The 23,172-nt window shown below is 39.7% G+C and overlaps 1 protein-coding gene across 6 annotated transcripts in view; it reads left to right on the top strand.

The window, feature by feature from the left end:
- Positions 1-265: 265 nt before the first annotated feature.
- Positions 266-23,172, top strand: part of ADAM22 (ADAM metallopeptidase domain 22) — a 218,885-nt gene continuing 195,978 nt past the window's right edge. For all 6 annotated transcript variants that reach the window (XM_061165531.1, XM_061165532.1, XM_061165533.1 and 3 more), the window contains exons 1-2: positions 266-397; positions 859-1,019. In XM_061165531.1, the coding sequence (XP_061021514.1) occupies positions 307-397; positions 859-1,019 (252 nt within the window). In that variant the 5' untranslated portion in view covers positions 266-306. The remainder of the gene's footprint in view (positions 398-858; positions 1,020-23,172) is intronic.

Here is a 23,172-nt window from a genome sequence, read left to right on the forward strand (position 1 = left end):
CGCCCGCCGGAGCCTCTGCCAGGGGATGAGGTGGGAGGCGCTAGAAACCACTTAGCTACAGCCAACCGCCCAATGCCGCACTCGCTCGCTCCCCCCACCAGCGGAAGCGCCCGCGGAGCACAATGCAGCACTGAGGCAGCCCCGCGGCGGAGGCTGCAGCGCCTGGGTCGCCACAGCTCGGGTCGGGGCTGGGAGCGGGTGGCCCAGGCTAGCCCCGGGCGCGGGGCGCGGGGCGCGGGATCCGGCCGCGGCTGCCTGGGCATGAGGAGCTGAGCATCTCGGGCGAGGCGGGCGGACGGCAGCACCATGCAGGCGGCGGCGGCGACGGCTGTGTCCGTGCCCTTCTTGCTGCTCTGCACCCTGGGGACCTGTCCCCCGGCGCGCTGCGGCCGGGCAGGTAAGTTCGCCGTCCTCTGTGGCTCTGGAAAGTACCATTTTCCCGGCATCTTTGCAGCCCTCAAGCGCATGATAAAGGGGCATCCCCATTTCCCGAGTTAGCGGGGAGATTTTTTTATTTAGAAGGGTGGTGAGAAGTGAAGCAAAAATATATTGTGGGGGCGCGCGGATACGTTAGAAGCTTTAGGTCAAATGCTTGTTTTTCTTCGGAAGTAGAAGAGGAATGCGGAGGATGGGAGAAGGGGCTCTGCTTCTGGGCCCCGATCTTGGATGCTCTCAGATGAGCTGGTCCAAGGCTTTGCGTCTGGTGTCTCTGCGTCCTTCCCAGATGGGGTCTGGGAGGGAGGGGAGGTGGGATCTTCTCCGGAGAACCATCGGACCGCAGGATGGACGAGTGTCCGTCAGGGTCATTATTTTCGCCTTTTCTCCCTAATTCTTCCTTCCCCCCTTTCCTGCCTGGAGGAGACGCCCCGTTGACCGAACTGGAGAGGAGGAACGAGAACCGCTTCCTGGAGCGCCAGAGCATCGTGCCACTCCGGCTCATCTACAGCTCGGGCGGAGAAGACGAAACTGGACACGACGCGCTGGACACGCGGGTGCGGGGCGACCCCAGCAGCGGGCAGGTGAGAGGCGCGGTCCAGGGGGTGGTCCTATGCGCCGCCCGGCCCACTCCGACCCTGCGTTTGCTCTCGGTTGCCCTGGAGATGCAGTGTCTTGGGTGAAAGCAGCGCAATTCTCTTGCGAGTCATATATGGCGCTCCCTGTGCAAAAGAAAGAAGAGAAGGCGGACAAAACCCCCAAAGAGTCACAGGCCCGGGGCTTTGCTCGGGAGGTGTTTGTGCGGGATGCCTCCTTGTGAGCGGCAACCTGAGTGAAGGGGCGGAGACCCTCTCACCGCTGCCAAGCAAAAGCCATGTGTAGGCAAGAAGGCATACAATATTTGAGAGGATTTACATCGTCATTATTGTTGTTGTGGTTGTTTTAATTCTCAAAGAGAAGGCTTTGTGTGATTTAAGCCAAGATTGGTACTGTAGGAAAATAGGAAAAACAAGCGTAGACATCCCTGCTTAAACTTAAACCTTAAAATTAAGCTCAACTACAAGGTTCTCAGCTCACTCAATTTGTGGACATCGGAGATGGACCCATTCAACTCCACCTTTCAAAAAAGACATCCCCTTCTCCCCTTTCTTGGTTGATAGCAGTCCTCTTGGTGTAATTAGGGCAGTGTGGCTTTGGGGGCATTTATAAAATAAAATAAAAACCTAACTACCGTTTACCATGTTTAGGTCAATATCACACATTCACAGATATGCTTGAAAATTCTTTTTTGAACTTACTGTTTAAGTAAATATTTTGGGGCTCTGTAAGCATTTTTTAAAGTTTACATATATCGACCTGGCAACCAGTTCATCCACCTGTAAGTACATTTCAGATAGAACATGTTCATGTAGTTGAAAATTTTACACACTTCACTAAAGTACGCTGAATATTTTTACATGTCTAAATATATTCTTAATATTTTAAGATGTGTCTTGATGTGATAATTATAGTAATTTATTATAAGTGTAAAATATGTGAACATAGAAAAATACCCCTTATTTGTAGCCAAGTACTTAATTTTGTTAAAATGTTAACATGATGGAAATTAAAGTGCTATAGTAATATCCATCAATTAGATTATTATAATAGAAAATTTAATATGTCAAGTTTTAGTGAAGGATCCCATCATTTGAATTGATGTTTGGTAAATACCATTTCCATTATGGGGCTTCCCTGGTGGCTCGGACGGTAAAGCATCTGTCTGCAATGCTGGAGACCCGGGTTCGATCCCTGGGTCAGGAAGATCCCCTGGAGCAGGAAATAGCAACCCACTCCAGTACTCTTGCCTGGAAAACCCCATGGACAGAGGAGCCTGGTAGGCTACAGTCCGTGGGGTCACAAAGAGTCGGACACGACTGAGCACCAAAGTTTTCCATTATAATTTGCTTCCATAGTAAAACTGAAGAAGCATCGGACACTGTTAGAATTACTTCTGTAGAGGAATATTCTCACACTCATTTGCAACTTTTATTACAAAAAATTTCGAACACACATACACAAAAGTAGACAGACTATTATCATGAACTCTGAGCTTCAGCAATTAGCAACTCATAGCCAATCTCATTTTATATACATCCTATTTTCTTTTCCTTTCTGTATTATTTTGAAACATTTCATAAAAAAATTTAACTATGCGCCTCTAAAAGACAAGGATTTTTTAGAAAATGTAATCATGATACTATCATAGCTAATATATATTAAATATGTCAATGTATTATATATAAATATATAAAATAGACATATAAATATTATATATATTTAAGTTTGTTTGAACCAGGATCCAGATAATGTTTATAAACTGCAATTCATTTTTTTAAAGCCTCTTTAATGCATGATTTCCCTCATCCTTTTTCTTTCTTTTTTCCATACAATTGATTCATCGAAGATATGGGGTCTCTCATCCAGTAGAGTCTTCCACAAGCCAAATTTTTGCTGATATAGACATTGCTTTAAAACAAATCACAGTGCTTTAAAACAAATCAGAGAGGAAGAAAGTAGAGATGGAGAAAAAGAAAACTGCAGGATTGAACCCGGAGACTCCTGGAGCCTCTGCCTCATGCTGGTGATGTCTTTAGGTACCCTCTGCCCTTCTCTGTGTCGGTGAAAGACTGCTATTCTCGGACAACAGGCCAGCCCTCCTTTTTCTTCCCATTTCTGGAATACCACTTTTGTGGGGGATTTTTGCTTCATAGATCTCTCCACTTGGGGCAGAAGGCACTTGGGGCCTGTGCAGCTTTTATATCCTACAAGGATAAACCTCACCGTTGAGAAGAATGACCATGACCACCAAATGCCCTCACTTTTGGAGAGGTGTGAATGAATTGGTAGGATTTAGCTTAAACAACCAGAGAAGGCAATGGCAACCCACTCCAGTGTTCTTGCCTGGAAAATTTCATGGACGGAGGAGCCTGGTAGGCTGCAGTCCATGGGGTTGCGACCAGTCGGACTCGACTGAGCGACTTCACTTTCAGTTTTCACTTTCATGCATTGGAGAAGGAAATGGCAACCCACTTCATTGTTCTTGCCTGGAGAATCCCAGGGACGGGGGAGCCTGGTGGGCTGCCATCTATGGGGTCTCATAGAGTCGGACACGACTGAAGCGACTTAGCAGCAGCAGCAGCAGCTTAAACAACAGCATGAGTAGTTTATTCATTCAAGTCAGAAATGAGAGTGAAGGTGCTGTAATTATGACAGGCAGTTATCTCCATGCCGGCACCTGGTGAGATACAAATAGTGTGTGTGTTTGGGTGCTGGGTCTCTGGGGAGCTGCAGCAGTTTATTATGTTCCTCAGCTCCAGTTAGTGATCACTGACTAGTAGGGCTGAATCTGGCAGAGTTGTAAAGACTTAGTTGCCATATGCCAACACTTCCTCCAGTTAGGAAACTAAAGAGTGGTCCTGCAATGTGTCATTTCTGATTTCATTGAGAACTGTTCATTGAATCCAAAAACATAAGTTAATTATGTATGGACCTTGTTATTTCTTTGGTGATTAAATGGATGTAATTTATACTCATAAGTATGTTTAGCAACTTCCTTTCTAATAATAAAATTAGGATGCTTTCTGTCAGCTTACAGAGGTATATACTGATTTGTTTATTTAAAAGACATTTATATACTTGAGTTCATGCTGTATACCATTTTTTTTTTTTTGTAAGACCCTGGGGATTTAGAGGTAAAAGACTCAGTTCTAGCCTTTAAGGAGTTTACAGACAAGTAGGAAGATGAATGAACAGATAGGTAGTTACACTGTGTCCTTGTGTGTGATTTTCTGGAGGTGATCACAGAGAGATGTGGAAACAGAGAAGATAGTGCTTAACCTAGCTGAGCAGTCAGGGTGGGCTCTCAAGGGGAGGCACCATCTGAACTGTGTTTTGAGGGTTGGTAAGAACTCACCAAATTATAGGGAAGGGGTGGTCATATCAAATGAAGGGTCAGCAGGTACATGGACATGTGAAATTAGATGCATTTTTGACTGCAAATAGTTAAGATTTAAGGGACAGAAGAAACAAACCAGAAAATAGACGCTGCAGTACTTCCATGACTTGCTGAGGAATTTGGGCTTCTCCTGAAAGCAGTTCAAGGATTTCAGTAAGTAGAGTTATCGACCTACATATAGGTAACCTGCTAGAGTTACTATAGGTAACCTACTAGGGTTACCTATACTATCGTGTTGTTATGGTATAACCCTAATTGTTAGAAATGAATAATGTTAATTTCAAAGGCTGAGTGAATGTGGTTGTTCACTTTAATTCATTGTTCAATGCCAATTCACATATTCATTAAGCTTCATAAGAACTTAGTTACTAAGTATACTTAGCTGCTTAGTATAAATGAGTTAATATTTATGTAGTACTCAGAACAGTTCTGCATGTTCTACAAGCACTATATGAGTTTTGTTAAATAACATTAACTCCCTTAAGCTGCTTGAGTACTATTTAGAAATTTTATGACATCACTTTAATGCAAAATGGTGCCCTAATTACCAGAACTTAACACTTCCCCAGAAGTAAGTTACAAATTACTCAAGTTTACATAACTAAATGGAATCTTAATGATTATAAAGATGAAAGAAATCTTATTGGTCATCTAACCTAATTGAAGAATCACTTCTTACCTGGTAAGATAGAGTCATTGATCTAGAGTAAGGAAACCAGGAATGTTTTACTTAATGTTTGAGAAAGCTCACAAGAACTATGATGGTATAAAACACCTTAATTTTACTTTTACTGTGTCCTTACTTCAGTTTTCATCCCAAAATGGAACTGCACATTTTAAATTTTTGGAAAATTTATTTTAGTTCTGTGGAAATACTGGAAATTTGATAGGTGTGAAATAATTAATTCTGTTGGTATAAGTCCATTACTGTATGGCCAGTTACTTGAATGTATACTTTTATTTTCATCCTGAATCAGATGACTGACCCATACTGAAAGCTTATTGTACCATGAAGTTCTAGAAATGGTAGTCAAAGGAATTGTATTTGATTGTGGGTAACCTTGCTCTCCTCAAGATTGTCTTCCTGATCTGAAGTAGTTTCAGTTCTGTAAAAGAGCACACAGAACTGGACTATTCAAAAGTATGCAGTCTTCCTTTCATCTGACTCAAAATTACTTGTGCTGAAAAAAATTGTATGTTGCAGATAATAGGATAAAATATATTTTAACAGAACACCCATATAGGCAAGGTATCACCTACAGAGTTCTGCTATTGGTTTGAAACCGATGGTCACGTAATTGCTATTATAAAGAGCAAGCACCTTCCTGGGTACTCTTTTTTTTTTTTTCTTTTTTTTTTGCAAGCCAAGCATGATAGATTTAGCATAGCATCAAAGATAGGTTATTTGGTGGTTTGTTTTGCTGTGTGGCCACCCCATACATTTTCAATAATTTGTTTGGCAACAGTAATTGCTTTTGCTACGAGTAGCAGAATTTCTTTTTATCAAAAGTCTTTGTCAGTGAATAGACAGGCTACTTGTTTTCTATCTCATTCCCTGGAAAGGGTTTGTAAGCCTTTCAAGTGGTCAAGTGTCGAGAACATAGACCTACCATTTATTATAGTTTTGATAATCAGTAATGAATGGGGAAATGCAAGATGGACACAGGATGGCAAGAGATAGCTGTGCACTGTTTTTATGAACATAATTATCTATATGCCTAAGCATGCATGAGCTGCACCAAAAATTGGGTTGTTTCACTTGGGAACACTGTGTCAGTGTGACCGTCCGTTGTCTGCAGTACTGCTTTCCTGGATAAAAAGGGCTCCTAGGAATTACAGCTTTAGAAATATTTTGCAAGTATAGGACAAACATCTTTTTTTTCCCTTGATGTGCATTTGTTAAACCTAAATAGCTCAATATTGATAAAACTGTGCAACCAGTCAAAAATTGTTCCACTGTGATAAACAGGAAGGAGTCATTTTTATTTTCCCACCAACCTTCTCTTACAATTACATAATTAAGAGAAAATAAAATTTAAAGTTGTAGGAGTATTCTTACATCTTGTTTTTAGTCTATGAGATCCCAATTTGTATTTATTTCTTTTGGGAATCTTTGAAATTCTGCCCAGTGGTTTTACCGTGTACAAAAGAATGTTGTCTTTCATCACTTCTTTACAGTTACACATGGAAAACTGTGACCAATTCTAAGAGCTTATAGGGTGATAAAAATTGTCCTTAAGTTTTATTTGCTTTCTCTTATTTTAATGAATGCCAAGTGTTCTGTCATTTTTAATGATGAAAGCCTCTTCTAAAAGTACATGGAGGAAGGCCTGCTTTCTTGTCACATAGGGTTAGTAGTACTCTTTAACTCCATCGGGGTCCAGATATTGCCACATCCACCATTAAGGATTATGGATAAACCCCAAAGGGAAAAAGATATTATTAAATAGTGGGGGAGGACTCAAGAAAAGGAAAACACCTTGAGATGAATGGCGAGAGGGAGGAAGGAAAGAGAAATCAGGAAGGGATAAATACTTATACAGTGTTGTCATGTTACAGAATACTCTAAAATATTTAATAATATTTACTAAACAGTAACGTATGTGGCTACTTTTTATGTGCCAAACAGTTTTCTGAATACTTGTGACCTATACAACTCATTGCATCCTCACAAGAGTCATGTGACAGGTAATATTTAACTGCAAAATTACAAAGCTGGTAGATAGTTGAGAGGGTTTTTGAATGCAGTCTCTTCAGTCCACTGCACTGCCTGTGTGCTGAAGCACTGTGCTAAACTGGCCTTTGTGCAGGAGGTCATCAACATTTCCTTAGATATCATTCAGTGGTGCTGGGATCAATGATTTCTTACATCCATTCCCCTGGAGCTATATATTTCTTGCAGCACTTGAAAATATCTTTAAAAAGTTGTATAGTAGTGAAGTAACTTGCAGAAAATAGTAGAAACGATTCATTTCTACTACCTTGAGAATGGGATGGAATATATAAAGATATTTAACATTTAAAAGGTGAACAACACCTCTCAAAGGATGTGTGTTTTGTTTTCAAACTGGATGTGCACATTGATCTAATCTTTCTTTGTAAATCAAAGATTTCAGTATCCAATCGTCAATACCAAAATTATATATGCTCTTTTGTGGTCTAAGCTTTATAAAGCAGAAACATGAAATGCTCAATAGAAATCCATATTTGTGTGTACTTTTTCAAATGAAAAGATTTAAAATATCTTTCGTGTCTTCATAGAACAAATAGCTCCAGAGTGCCAGATGTCAAAGCATTCAGCTCAAAGAGATACATAATCAATAATAACCAAAATGATAACTTCTGTGAACATCTAGCTGGATATGTTCACTTAGGTAATAAAAGCATTAGAAAGCAAATTCTGAGGGAAAGAGTTGAAAAATAAGAATTAATATTTACTATTTATGTCAGGCACTGTGCTGAGTGATTTACAAGTGTTATCTCTCATTACGAGGTAGGCATGATTATACCCATTTTATAGATGAGGAAACTGAGGCTTAAGGAAGCTAATTAATCAGCCCAAGTTTATACAACTGATAAGTAGTAGAACTGGGTTAAGAATTCTCAAAGAAAATGTTAGAGATTAACATAAAATAACCCTTTTGTAATCTTTGCTTCTTATTTAATATGTGGTGACCCATTTATCTACGAGTTGGAACAAATGTAACATTTCTTGAAAACTCTTGACCTGATCTCCGATCTACCTGATCTCCTACCCTACCCTGATCTCCTCCCTTGCTAACTTCATTTAGGGGTGACTTGATGTCATGTTTAGGAATTGTTACAGGTTTTCATTTCTAGAAATGGTTACAATTTCTACTTCTACCTCAGATTTTTTTAAAAACATTTATTTATTTTGACCATGTTGTGAGGTACAGGATCCTAGTTCCCAACCAGAGATTGAATCCATTCCCCTTGCAGTGGAAGCTTGGAGTCCCAACCACTGGACCACCAGGGAAATCCTACCTCAGATATTCTTTTAACCACAAGGAAATATCTGCATGTGCATCTGAATAGCAGCAGAGAACATCTGCACTCTGAGTACTTGTTGGAGTTTTATCTGTCAGAAATTCATGTAACAGAAGCTATTTATGGAGAATTATCATCTGTTCTTTTGTAGGGCACTGGCCTCACCTCCAGAGATTCTAGGGTGGAAGTTTGTTTTTTTTTTTTTTTTTTTTTGAAGTCTCCAGGGGATTCCAGTTTGCACCCAGGGCTGAGGAGCTCTTTGTATTCTCAAGATTTAAGTTATTTTTTCATAAATCTCTTTGGATTTCAGTTAGTCACAAGGGAGCTTGGTATTTGAATTGGTATCAGCAGGAGATCTGAGTTCGATCCCTGGGTCGGGAAGATCCCCTGGAGAAGGGAATGGCAATCTACTCCAGTGTTCTTGCCTGCAGAATTCCATGGACAGAGGAGCCTGGTGGGCTACAGTCCATGGGTTGCAAAGAGTTGGACATTAATGAGCAGCTAGTACTTTCTCATCACTCCCCGTCAGTTTCCTGGCTTTTTCTAAAGGATAATTTGAAGGAATCTTGTAAGAAATATTCCTGCAAAACCAGTTACATGATTTCATTGAAATTGTGGAGAACATTAAGCATGGTTTCTCATCAGGACCAAGAGGAGAGATTTGTCTTATACTTTTGTGTCCTTCCTTAATGTGGATGCCAAAAGTTTCCAGGAGAGTTGTGCTCTCTTCCAGAGGAGAAATCTTAGCATGAGTTTTCATAGTAGCTTCATTCCTAGCTCATTGTCCTGTTCCTACTCATCATCCCCATTTCAACACAAAAGTCATCTGAAATCTCTTGACTCATGGTAACTTATTAACCTGGGAATTCATATCTGTGCACATTTTCAAGTGCATGTTAGATTTAGATCGAAGTAAATATTGGGCTTTAAAAATGTGATCTCAAGAGGTTTCATTTGTTCACTTTTTAAAAGTAGTCCTATTCCACTCCCCTCCTTGTCACCAGTGCTCTTCTTTCCTTCCTAGCACTTGACATTCCTTTTAACAACTGACTTGTTTATTGTCTTTCTTTCACTATGCCATCATCAAACTGTAAAAGACACAAGAATAGTGATCTTGTCTGTTTGGTCACCACACATCTTCACTGCCTAGAGCAGTGACTGGCACAGAGTTGATGCTTAGTAAATATTTATTGAATTAGTGAGTTTTCTTTCTCCCCTGGTTTTCTCATCCACTTGAAATTTTTTTCTTGTAATTATCCATATAAAACAAGCTGAACTCTTTTTTGGAATACAGTTGTGTTCCAAATGAATAAATGCATGAATAATTTTTTGTGTTTTCAAATATAGAATGTACAGCTCCTTTGATGATTATAACTATTTGACACAAATGGAGTATAAAATGCTATATTTCAAAAAATATGAAGACATCATATAGAAAAACTGATTTTAAAGTTCTAGGTGTCCTTCTTCATTTTACCTTTTGAGTTGCTTTTAAGACAGAAATCTGTTTTCCCCAGAGCAGACTATTATATATAAATTTATTTTGAAAATAAAATTTAAAATTTAGTACTATGATCTAGAAATATCAGCAGTTCTAAAGCTGGACAGAGAAGGAAAAAGTTTAATCCTTGTTTCCCTCTGCCCCACCCTGTCTCGCCATCTATTTGTTGTTTGTATTGAAGGGATATTTCAGAGTTATATTCATCTGTAAGGGTCCGTGCTTAGTCGCTCAGTCATGTCCAACTATTTTCCACCCTATGGACTGTAGCCCACCAGGCTCCTCTGCCCATGGGATTTTTCAGGCAAGAATACTGGAGTGGGTTGCCATTATCTTCAACATTTTTTTATCCTTTTTAAAAATTAATTTTTTATCAGGAGATTTTAGCAGTTAGCAATAGTTGCCCCTTTGCTGCATTTTTTCTTTTGTCTCAAGTAAAAGACCATTAGATGACTCTTTGAAGATGGGAAAATCAATGATACTTTCCTGAAACTTGGCCTCAAGAGCTCACATTTTACAAGTCGTTTTAAAATTCTCCATGTAAGTTCCATATATACGCATTAGTATACTGTCCATGAGACAAGTGCTCAGGGCTGGTGCACCGGGAAGACCCAGAGGGGTGGGATGGGGAGGGAGGCGGGAGGGGGATCGGGACGGGGAACACATGTAAATCCATGGCTGATTCATGTCATTGTACGGGAAAAACCACTACGATATTGTAAAGTAATTAAACTCTAACTAATAAAAATAAATGAAAAAAAATTTTCTACGTAAGGAAGTAGAATGGGTGGACAGTTCTTTTCAACCACTTATTCTGACTGGCATGGACTTATGTCTCTAGCTTTCCCTTCTGGTTGGTCAATTTCTATTCTTATATACTTTTTTTTTTCGGTTTGCCTTTTAAGCAGGCTTGTTTGCGAGAAATTGAGGTCAGGACATTAGTATCAGGCTGGTACACACCAATTACTACACCTGGTCAGAGCTTAAGCTCTGGGATCAATGGTTTCTCTTTCTTTGGATTAGATTAGCAAGATGCTGCAGAGGGAAATGCCACTTCACAGACCTGATGTCCCTGAATTCCCTCATGGGTTTTTAGTGCCTTTGGAATATCCTGTGAGGAGTCTGGCTTAGAACCTACCTATGGATCCAGAGCAGTCAAGGTTATGCGGGGCAGTAGCGATCTAGGAGAGACTAGAGTAAGAGAAGTTGGCAGAAGAATGATCTTGAGAGATCAGAACGTGGACAGGAACAGACTGTGGGTATAAGGGTGGTGGAAGGTGAGATTCAGGAAAATTAAAAATATCAGATCTAGAGAGAAGATACTGGGTCCACTGTGTCAGCTCAGTCCAGCATCCTCCTGGCTCAACTAGAGAAAGAGACCTGAAGGAGTCTGAGGCACTTTCTAAGGTTTTAATCTTAGCCCACAAGATTTCAGTGGTTGGCTCCACTCTTAACATTTTAAAAGAGAACCTTGTGTTTTTTAGGCAGACTTGCTCTGATAACCCCTGGGATTGTTTCCATGCCCCCATGAGCATGTTTGGTTCAGGGGGAAGAGCTACTTTCTCCTCTTCCCTCTTCTTCCCCCTTCACTCCTCTCCCCACTCCTTCCTCCTCTTCTCTTCCCCATTAATGTAATTCAGACTGCAGACTGTGCCTCTCCTGGGTCAGAGATGATACTTACATAAAGATTGACTTCCTAACTCATGTAAGAGTTGATGCTCTGAAAAATCATATTTAGTTTGTACTAAAGGAGCAATGGGCTTATTTTACATGCACTTGGTATGTGTTCAAAATGTGTGTTAATAATAGAAGAATCTTGTTAGTGGAAGTTTGGAAAATTTGTTCTTCTTGAGATGGATAATTTTGGTGTCAGTCTCCATTTTCTCTAAATACTGGCTCATTTTTCACGATTAGTTTGGTATCACCTGCAGTTTAGTAATAGTTTAGGAATACTTTGATGTGCTTCTGAAGAAAACTTTAGGAAAGTGTTTAATAAGAAGAATGGGAAGTTGTTTGTTTTCTTTTTTTACAGATGCATTTACAAATTTACCATTGTGCTAAATAATCAAGCCATTTCTTAGGAAGAGTTTTATTGACTATATAGAAACTTAAACATCATTGAAGACCATGGAAGTTTTGTTTCAGGATCACAAAATTGTTCTTACATTTTAGGATCTTATACAGCTTGGTTAGCTATAAATAGTACATTCCTATTTTTCAAACTGATTTCCTCATAAAAGTACCTGAAAGCTTATACAGATATTGATTGATAAGAAGGTGGGCGAAATTCAAGTTGTATTCATTGCTGTCACCAAAGTTGAAGCCATTTCTGACTGGATGAGTGACTCTAGTCATCTAGTCTCTAGATGAGGGTATTTCAAACCATGGTGTATAGTAACTTTTGCTGGTTCTCAGTGTCCTCCAGAGTGGAAAAAAGAGAGAAAAATATTGTTCCTGCAATACTGTGATTTTTCATTTCATTTAGTTTCTGAGGTAAGTTTAGCATGATAGCCTTAGAGTTCTTACTGATCTTGCATGGACAGTATTCTCTCATAATTAATGAAGGGATAGTACTAGTCATTCAAACTTAACCAACTTAATGAAATCTACTTGAGGTCATTGATTAATGTGTTGTCTAGGGTGTTATTTTAAGTGTTCTGATTATGAAATCATGAAGTTTGCAATTGTCCTTGGGTGATGGGATAAGAATTATTTCAATTTAATTGTAGAAAAAACATGGTGTTAAGGCATGCACGCTCATCTGCATTTTTATTTCTTCCCAGTGTTGAGCTCAGAGCCTTGTAGGTAGCAAGTGCTCAAAAGGCAAATGAGAACTGGATTTATTGCCATGAGGTAGAGAGTCTATTCCTTTCTTATGCCTCCAGAACCTTGTTGTTACAGTAGGTTTTCCCTGGTCAATTTTTTCTTTCCTTTCCTCTCATTTTTTTCTTTTCTCAGCTCTTGCTGCAGGCTCATCACATTCCCACTGCCTCTTTCCATTTGTCATTTTTCTGTGAACATGGTCTTGTTCTGTTCACTTTCCCTGTGACCCTTGGTTTATTCTGTATTTTCCCCCCTACTTTCTTTCTGTCAAGTGCCTCGTTTTCTCTTAGCAACTGAAGTAAAAACAAGCCTCTGAAAGGTTATTTATATTCAGTGTTGGGAACCATCCCTGTCACTTGTTGCTGGACTGACTTATTTTGGGATTTGCAAGATGTGTTATAGTTCAACAAGCTTCTCACTCTACTACTTACCTTTAAGTTTGTTTTTTTATCCGGTCTTTCCTTTTGTTTCTTTTGTTTCCCTTAAACTGCCCCTCATTCATTTTCTCCTTTGGGTGTGGATTGCATGGAGTATCACTTCTGCTCTTTGCTGTTGGAATAGTCACCTTCTGAAAGCCATTCTCCCTGTTCTCACTGCTCATAATCCTGTGAACTTAAACTCTGAGTTATGTGCCTGGTCCACCCTCCGTGCTTGCTGAACGGTTATTTCTTGAAGTCTTCCAGAGAGGTTGACTGCTCCATTGCTGCAGGATTATGATGCAGAATTGTGCAGTGATGAAGCACTCTAACAGGTATCCTGAACGTTCAGCTTGCCTCACAGGCTTGACATAAAATTATGGGAATTTTGTGTGTGTTGGTGCAGTGGTATTGGAGTACTGGTCATTTGGGTGTGTTAATAAAAGGTGCATGCGTACTTAGTCTCTTCAGTCATGTCTGACTCTTTGCACCCCATGGACTGTAGCCTGCCTGGCCTCTCTGTCCATGGGATTCTTCAGGCAAGAATACTGGAGTGGGTTGCCATGCCCTCCTCCAGTGAATCTTCTCAAGCCAGGGATAGAACCTATGTCCCCTGCATCTCCTGCATTGGTAGGTGGATTCTTTACCACTGGCGCCACGTGGGAGGACTTGTCCTCGTGAGATGTACCTAATGCTGGGCTGGAACTTTGAAATTTGTGGTCACTATTATTTGCTCACTGCTGAACACTCTGCTTGATGGATAGTTGGTACTCAGCAAACATTTATGATCTGCCTTTGTTTCAGTTTCAGAGATGCAGAAAAAGAGTTCTGGTATGACCATTTATGTGACTGATTTTATGTACTTCTGATGTGTTTCCAACCATCACAGTACTTCTTTATTTTGGATTGTTAAAATCTTTTGTTGGGAGGAGTTTGAGAGGAATACAGGCCTCCTTCCACATATATACCTTTATCTCTGACCTCTTTCTTCCTCTTCCCTCCACAGTCTTTTTCCTCCCTCCATTTATTTGGCCGCACTAGGACTTAATTGTGGCATGAAGGATCTTTTGTTGTGGCATGTGGGATCTAGTTCCCTGATCAGGGATCAAACCTGGGCCCCCTGCCTTAGGAGCGCAGTTTTAACCACTGGACCATCAGGGAAGTTCCCAAGTACATTCTTGTCTGCCTGGCCTAACAGAGTCTCCCTGTATATATAGAACTCCCAGGTTCTGGGAGGATCCCATCATTGTGAGAGTTTTAGCTGCAGTAGCTGTCCCTCCTGTTTCACAAGTGAGGTCGGGTTTATTAGGAAAGGCAGGGCCATGAAGATAAGCAGAAAGAAGGCTAGAGAAAGTGGCGGGAACTCGAACAGTAATGGGCAGGCTGATATTCTACCATATAAAGCAGCCGTGTTGTCTCTCAGCTGCTTTAACCACTGTGACAAACTCATTCATGTCATTTTCTAAGCCCTGTCTTTCCCAACACAAATAAATCCAAGCTATTTAACTTTTGTGTGTGACTTTGTTCATCAGATTGCCCTTTGCTGCCTGGAGCTGCATTTTCTTTAAGACAGTGATGTCTGTCTTCAGGGAAAGTGACATATAGTATTTTTGATAGTTTTAAACTCATATGACATATTTAGCTAAGGAGTTTTCATGATATTTGTTTGTGGAGTATTGAATTTTTTTCCTTGAGCCAAGGACAACATCCTCTTTTTTTTCTCCCTATAGCTAAGCCTCCAATAATTTCTTATCTAATATTTTGTTTTATTTTTATTTTTTACAAATCTTTACCTCCTTATTGTGGACTAACAAGTTAACATAAAATATTTACTTTGTCTTTTAGACAGTAGATACTACTCTTATGGTAACTGTTACTCCATGAAATCTACATGCTCTAAAAGATCTGCACATTTTATTAAACCAGAAAAAACACTATTGAAGAATAGCAACTTTGGAATAAGTAGAGACCTAGGGAGGGATGGCATTCTGAGATGCTTTCAAGCATTAATATCTTAGTGTGAATGAAAGATTGACCTGAAAGTAGATTTATGATCAGAAAAGAAAGTAAGGGCTTGTGTTGGTGAGGGGTCCCACATTAAAATGTTAAGATTGAGAAGTTATGTCCAACTCAGTTATGTCCACTCAGTTATGTCCAACTTCTTGCGACCCCTGGGCTGTAGCCCGCCAGGCTCCTCTGTCCATGGGATTCTCCAGGCAAGAATACTGGAGTGGGTTGTCATTTCCTCCTCCAGGGGATCTTCCTGACCCAGGGATTGAACCCTGACCAGGGTTCAATGCTTGTAATCTGCATTACAAGCAGATTCTTTACTGTCTGAGCCACGAGAGAAGCCTAAGATCAAGATGCTGGACCACAAAAATGAACTCTTCAACAGTTTTCATGTCTTCAGCTGATATAGTGTAATCTCAGGAACAAAATGACTCATATTTGAATTATATATTTATAAGACCATTATTAAAGCATAATTTGCATACCATAGAATTCACCCACTTAACAACAGTGTACAATTCAGAGTTTCTTAGTGTACTCAAACAAGTATGCAGGCATCACCATAATCAATCTTAAATATCACCTCAGAATGAAACAGTTTCACCACCTCACACACATTTGCCAAACTCCCACCCTGCCTATCTCCACCCCAAGTCCTAGGCAACCACTAGTCTACTTTCTGCCTTTATAGCTTTGCCTGTTCTGTGCATTTCAAATAAATGGAGTCATACACTATCTGGTCTTTTGTGACTCACTTCTTTTACTGAGCATAATGATTTCAAGGTTTATCCATGTTGTAGCATGTGTTTTTACCTCATTCCTTTTCATTGATGAATAACATTCCATTATTTATCCATTCACTTTGAGGGAGATTTGGCTTGTTTCCGCTTTGGGGAAATTATGCATAATACTGCTATGAAGATTTGTGTTGATGTTTTTGTATCACCATGCGAAAACACGACATGCACCAAAGATCAATACAAGTGTGTTGTGACACACGCAGTGCATGCTTTTCCTTCTATTCTGCTCTTTGCCATTTTCTAAAAAATCCTGGCTGTGGTGCACTAAAGTGATTAGTCCTCTAATGGGTCAGATCTGACCCACAGTTTAAAAATCTGTCCTGCAGAGCCCTGACAGTGGAACCCAGTGGCACTTGTGAGGCCGCTCTGGTTAAGGCTTTACAGATGCCAGTGCCTCCTGGCAGCTTCCGGCTGCTAATTTTTGTTTCTTGTAGTTTTCCTGGCAACAGTATTAAAGACATATCTATGGTTTGTGTTACTCACCTCTGAGCTGTTATGTGTGGCACCAGTGAAAACTGATGAATATAAAATATGGCATATGAAAATTTCTTCAAGACAACTTTTGTTACTTCTTAAAAAATTTGAAAATCTTATGTCTTAAAAAAAAATCTTATGTCTCATAGTAGTTTAAACATATTTTAAAAAGTAGATAGAATAATGTGACAAACACTCTTGTACTCACCACCCAGAGTCAACAACATTTAGTAGTTTTTTTTTTTTTTTTTTAAAGAGATAAACATTATAGAGGCAGGTGATACCTTTCCTTCCCAGAGGAATTATCTTGTAGTTAGTGGGCATCTTTTCTGGCTTTGTTTTCATACTATATAAACATTTAATCATAAACAGTGTATGTATATTACTATTTTATATTTTTTAAATGTATATATTTGGTATCATACATATCCTTTTGCCACTTCTCAACTTTGATTTTTAATCTCTTATCTTGACACAGGTAAAATGATGCACTGCTTTTTATTGCTATTTTTCTTTCCATTTTTTTAAACCTACCCTCATTTATGTATTCATTGTCCTATTAATGGCATTTATAGATTGACCTTGATATGTTGATGGTATAAGCAGTGTTTGCCATTGAAACATACATGTGTGTGTGTTTCTGCAGGGCATACATTTAGAAGTGAAATTGTTGGTTCTTAGAGTTTGTCATTCTTGACGTCTGTGCATATAGACAAATCTCACAATGATATACCAATTTATACTCTATCTGCCATGTGTGAGAATTTCTGTGTATCCCCATCTTTATCATTTGGAATCAGAAGAGTTAAAATTTCTGACAATATTATTGGTGTTAAATAGTGTCTAATTACTTTGCTTTCCATTTTCTTGATGATTCATGAGGTAGAGCCTTTAGTAATCTGTATTTCTTCCTTTGAATGGCCTAATCATAGGCTTTCCCATTTTTCAAATGTCTTTCCTATTGATTTATAGGCATTTTAAGTATGTTATGGATTTTTTCCTTATTATTGGTTATCTCTGTTGCAGACACTTTAAATATTGGGTCTTATCTATTCATTCTCATGGTATCTTTTGTTGTAATAGATTAAAAGCTTTTTCTTGATGTTATCCATGTCAATTATTTTTTTCATGATTGTGTTGTGTAATACTATACTACTGCAGAGTCTACTAGAGTTTCAGAATAAATCTTCATTTTTAGTAAGATAACTCCCTGATAAACCATTTTCTTCTAAGAAAGTATTATAGGATAGAGATTGAGTTAGAGAACCTGGAATTAAGCACATGGATTCAAAGCCCACCGTTGCCACTGGCTGCACTTAACTTCTCTAATCCTGAGTTTTTACATCAATAAAATAGGGATAAGAATAACACCCACATCATATGTTGTGAGGTTTAAGGAGGTAATATGCATAAGGCTTGTAGCTAAGCATTTGGCATAGAGTAAGAGCTGGTAGCACAGCAGGTGAAGAATCCGCCTGCAATGCAGGAGACCCCAGTTGGATTCCTGGGTCACCAGAAAATCCTCTGGAGAAGGGATAGGCTACCCACCTCAGTATTTTTGGGCTTCCCTGGTGGCTCAGTCAGTAAAGAATCAGCCCGCAATGCAGGAGACCTGGGTTCGATCCCTGGGTTGGGAGGGTCCCCTGGAGGAGGGCATGGCAACCCACTCCAGGATTCTTGCCTGGAGAATCCCCATGGACAGAGGAGCCTGGTGGGCTGCAGTCCATGGGGTCACAGAGAGTCAGATGCGACTAAACACAGCACAGCAAAACACAAGAACAGTATATATGGCTTCGCTGGTAGCTCAGCAGTAACAAATCTACCCTTAGTGCGGGAGATGCAGGTTCAATCCCTGGGTCAGAAAGATCCCCCAGGAAAGAAAATGGTAACCTACTCCAGCATTCTTGCCTGGAGAATCCCATGGACAGAAGAGCCTGGCGGGCTACAGTTCATAGGGTCGCAGAAGAGTCATACACGACTGAATGACTGAATACAACGCAACAAGGGCTCTATACCTGTTAGCGCTCTCTCTCTGTCTTTTTTTTTTTAGCTCCCATAATGATCATTTCTTGGTGTAAATAACTGCCAAGTTTCTTGGGAACACAAATCACTGGATTTCTTCGGTTGTTTTCACAAGAGCTGTGATTTGCATCAAACCTTCCAGGAGGTGGAACAGTTTGGACCCTCGTGCTAATTCTGGGTACCCACTCTGATCTCACTGCATTTTTTTTTTTTTTCAGGAATTTAACAAAGCAAGTTAACATTGCCCTCTTTCTCCTCCCACATAATAATGGTTAAACATCCAGTGTAATTTGTTTTCTTACAATTAAATGAGTAACAATGCAGCTCCATTATTTTGGGATGAGAAGCATCTCTGCATTTGCTGAACCCTCATGAATCTGCCTGCAATGTGGGAGACCTGGGTTCCATCCCTGGAGAAGGGAATGGCTGCCCACTCCCGTATTCTGGCCTGGAGAATTCCATGGATTGTACAGTCCATGGGGTTGCAAAGATTCGGACACGACTGAGTGACTTTCACTTTCACTTCTTTCAATAGTCAATAGTCTATATTCTCATAGGACTGCTCCCTGCTGGGAGGTGAGGGAAGGTAGGAAGACCACGACTCAAAGAGATTAACAGGCAGCGAGATAAAGGTTGGACCAGAGTTCCCAAACTAGGCTGAGTGTTGGAATCTGTATTTTTAACTTTAGTAGAAAATAGGGTGCCCCATTTTAATAGCTTGTTTTATTTTATTATTTTAAAAACATGTTTTGTCTGAAGAACTTCAAAAGGCAAAAATCTATGAGGACAGACAGTTGAGGAAGAAAGGGCTCCCCAGAATTTTATAAAAGGTAGCAGCTGCTAAAAGAAAGACCATACCTTTCTTGCATTTGAAATATGTTTATGGCCACAATCTTGGTTTTCAACATAGTGTTTTAATAACAACCTTATTGAAATAAAATTTGTGTACCATAAAATTCATCCTTTGAAAGTGTACGTTCAGTGGGGTCTTTTTATAAAGATGTTTTTTAATGTGGATCATTTTTAAATGAATTTGTCACAGTATTGCTCCTGTTTTAGTTTTTTGACCTTGAAGCATGTGGAATCTTAACTCCCTGACCAGGGCACACCCTGCATGGGAAGGGGAAGTCTTAACCACCGACAGCCAGAGACGTCCCCAGTCAGTGGTTTTTAATATAGCTTTTAATGAACCTTTTAGTCATTCTCAGTTCTCAGTTTTCCCTTTCTCTTCTTTCTATTTTTTGTCACTCTGTTGTTTTTGGTCCCGTTGTAAAGCAGTCATAATCATCAGTTCCTTTCCTCAGCTTCTTGTTGAGCTGACTCGGCCTACCATTGGATGTGGCCTTCAGCTCCATGAAAGAACTTCCATTATCTTGCAGTGGATTCCCATATTTAATAAATATTTTAACACTCAATCATCAACCATGTGTTTCTGAATTTCCAACAGTTTTCAACAAACAGTCTTTCCAAAATCTGTTATTCTGAAGTTAATTGTTTGTGTTGTTTCTCTTTCTCAGGAAATAATTGGGTTCGAAGAAGCCCGTATGCTTTCCTTTTAGCATCATATGCTCCCTGCAGAAAGTGTTCGGCAAAGAGCAGCTCTAAGTGCAGATATTATTGTTGCTGGTGGTGTTAGTGATGTGCGTATGTATGTGTGTGTATATCTGTTCTGCAGAGTCTTCATGGAGTAGCTCATCTCTGTCGGGCCACTGGGTCTGTTTTAGTTCTCGCATTTCCCTGAAAGAGAGAAAAACCTACACTTGTCTCTGCACCTCTGGCCCTTGTGCAGTTGGGTATTTTAGTTATGTTAGAGCTATTAATCATGCCTTTTTATAGCTCTTGTTCTCTGCAGTGTGTTTTCACTAGAACTAGAGAGTCTTGATTTCTCTTTTCCTTGTTCTATCTTTGAATAATGAGGGAGCTGAGAAGACCACAAATATTTAATAGACTTAGATTCTGTTCCTTTTCTTATAAAGTTTAAACTTGCCAGCTTTGCAATTGAAACTTTTCCATTGCTTCCTTCATTTTTCAGATTAAGCCTCCATAACTGTTTTGGGCAATATTAACATAGGGTGTGTGTGTGTGCACGTGCTTGCACACGCATGGATGTGTGTGATGGGATTATTTCCTGTGATTTCATGTGTGAGCTGACATTTTAAAAATTTATTCCCTGAATATTTATTTAGGGCCTACTATAGGAAAGCACTATCTGGCTTTTTGGGATATATAAATGAATTAAAAATAAAACAAATTTGTTTCTTCATGGGACTTATGTTCTAGTAGACAGGCAAAACCATTATAAATGATAAATTATTTAGTATATCAGGAGGTGATAAGTAGCATGAAAAACAAAATTAAAAAGTACAGCATTGTAATGGATATTGGGAGTGCCTGCCAGGGGTGTGGGGAACTTAGATTGTAATTTTCCATAGGATGATCCAATAGATCTAAGAAAGAAGGTGACATTGGGAAAAGCTTGAAGGAAGTGGTAAGTGAGCCAGGCTCTTCTGAGGAAGAGTATTTCAGTAGGGGAGAACAGCTGGTACAATGACCCTGAGGCTAGAGCATGTCTATCAAGTATGAGTAACAAGACTACTCCAGAGAAGATGGGTGATGGAAGATCTCAGTTAAAACTGTACTGGGGGAAATATTTTAAAATATCCATATCTCTGACAATATTTTCCATTTCATTCTGTGCTCTCTCCAAAGAAGACCACACATATTTTCACTATAGTATCTGAATGTAATCTGTTCCCTACCCCCCAGTACAATGCACTTGGATTCTTTGCAAGACAGTATTACTTTAGGTTGGTAAGTAGGTAGGTAGGTTTAGTCATTCAGTCATGTCTGATGCTTGCAACCCCATGGATTGTAGCCCGCCAGGCTCCTCTGTCCATGGGGTTTCCCAGGCAAGAATACTGGAGTGAGTTGCCATTTCCTTCTCCTGGGGATCTATCCAACCCGGGGATCGAACCAGCATCTCCTGCATTGTCAGCAGATTCTTTACCGACTGAGTCAGCAGGAAGCCCAAGTATTTGGTGAACTTAAATGTACTTCCCTTTTATGTTTATACTTGCATGGCTATGGATCACTCTGTAGGATGTTTTACCCTGTGTAGTTGGTACATATTTTTAGCGCTAGCCTGCTATAAAGCGTACAAAGTAGCAGATAGTTTCTGCTGTGCCTAATAGAGGAGAGGCATACTTTCAAGTCATTTTTGAACATATCCTGTTTCACAAAGAGAGGAAATAGGGCTAAATTACATTAAGAGAGTTCGGTTAGCTATTGAAGAGGAAAAAGACAATTCAGCATTGAGAAAAACTACAATTAAAGGTTGTCTCAAAAATGTACAAAATAGTCTCCACAATCATTTTTTCAAGATGGTTTTGAGTAGATGTTTGTTTCTTTCTCAGGTGAGAAATGAATCACATAACTCACTGAGGTTCCCTAAAACTCAAAGTTTCATCCTTCTTCCTCTGAACTACAGATAATGCATATTGCAAGCCATGTAGCCGAATGGCTACAAACGCACCAACAAATGTTGGTTGAATAAAATGAGCACAAGGTCCCTGGTAAGAAATTTTTAAGCAGAATCAAGAGAGCATATGCTGTTAAAGCTTTTACCCTGTGTAACAGTGATGGTGCTTACAAGCTACTAGAGAACCAAATAAAGAAACCAATAAAATGATTGGTTTGTCTAACCATATGAAAGCAACCCTTATTAGGGTGATATTTCTGAGAACTACTTTCCATTTGCAAAATGGAAAGTAATTCAGAACTTGCAAAATAATGTTTGTTAATCTTATTGTCAGATAAGTGTTGTCAGAATTATTTTAAATTTGTAAGTGAGCATGTGTCATGTGCCAAGGGAGGTACTCAGTGTTGGGAATACATAGGTGGTTGGTCCAGAGTTGAGAGTGGAGAGTAATATAGCTGTGGGGCATGGACCTCAAGAGAGAGGAGCAGAGGAACTGTCATCTGGAAGTGACTGGAGGGAAGCAATAATTCCAGGGAATTCCTTGGTGGTCCAGTGATTAAGACTCAGGGTTTTCACAGCAGTATCCCGGGTTCAATTCCTGTTGGGAGAGATGAGATCTGGGAGGACGTACAGCCAAAAAAAAAAAAAAAAATCTGACTCTGGATATAACACAGAATTCACTCCCTCTCTCTCTCACACACACACATTCAAAGTTCACACACACACACACTCAGACTTGTGCTGCTCATGCGGTGTAATAATAATAGCTTCAAAGGATCTAAACTTTCTGTGTACTTTACAGGCATCCAGTCTTCTCAGCAATCTTCAGAAGTTGATGCTACTGTTCCCATCTACTAAATGGAGAAACTGAGGCCCAGGGAACTTAAATGACTTGCCCAAGATCATTCACTTTGGGAAGGGGTAGAGGGAGGCTTTGAAACAGGAAATTTGGCTCTAGAATCGGGAGTCTAAGTCGCTACCCTCTGCCACTTTTTGTAAATAACTGCTCACAGTTTTAAAAGAGAGGGAAAACTCTTTAGGACAAAAGAGCTTGGTTCTGGGTTATGTTACTGCCTTGTACAAGAGTGTAACATGTTTTACTAGACAATAAAAATCTGTAGACAGGGGTTGTATCTTTCTCAGAGTCTGTTGTGGTTCACACCTAGGGATTCAGAATGTGATGGTGGTTATGGAGGTGGTGGAACCTGCCA

The sequence above is a fragment of the Dama dama genome, chromosome 18 (assembly GCF_033118175.1).
Source record: "Dama dama isolate Ldn47 chromosome 18, ASM3311817v1, whole genome shotgun sequence".
Classification (NCBI taxonomy): Eukaryota; Metazoa; Chordata; class Mammalia; order Artiodactyla; family Cervidae; genus Dama; species Dama dama.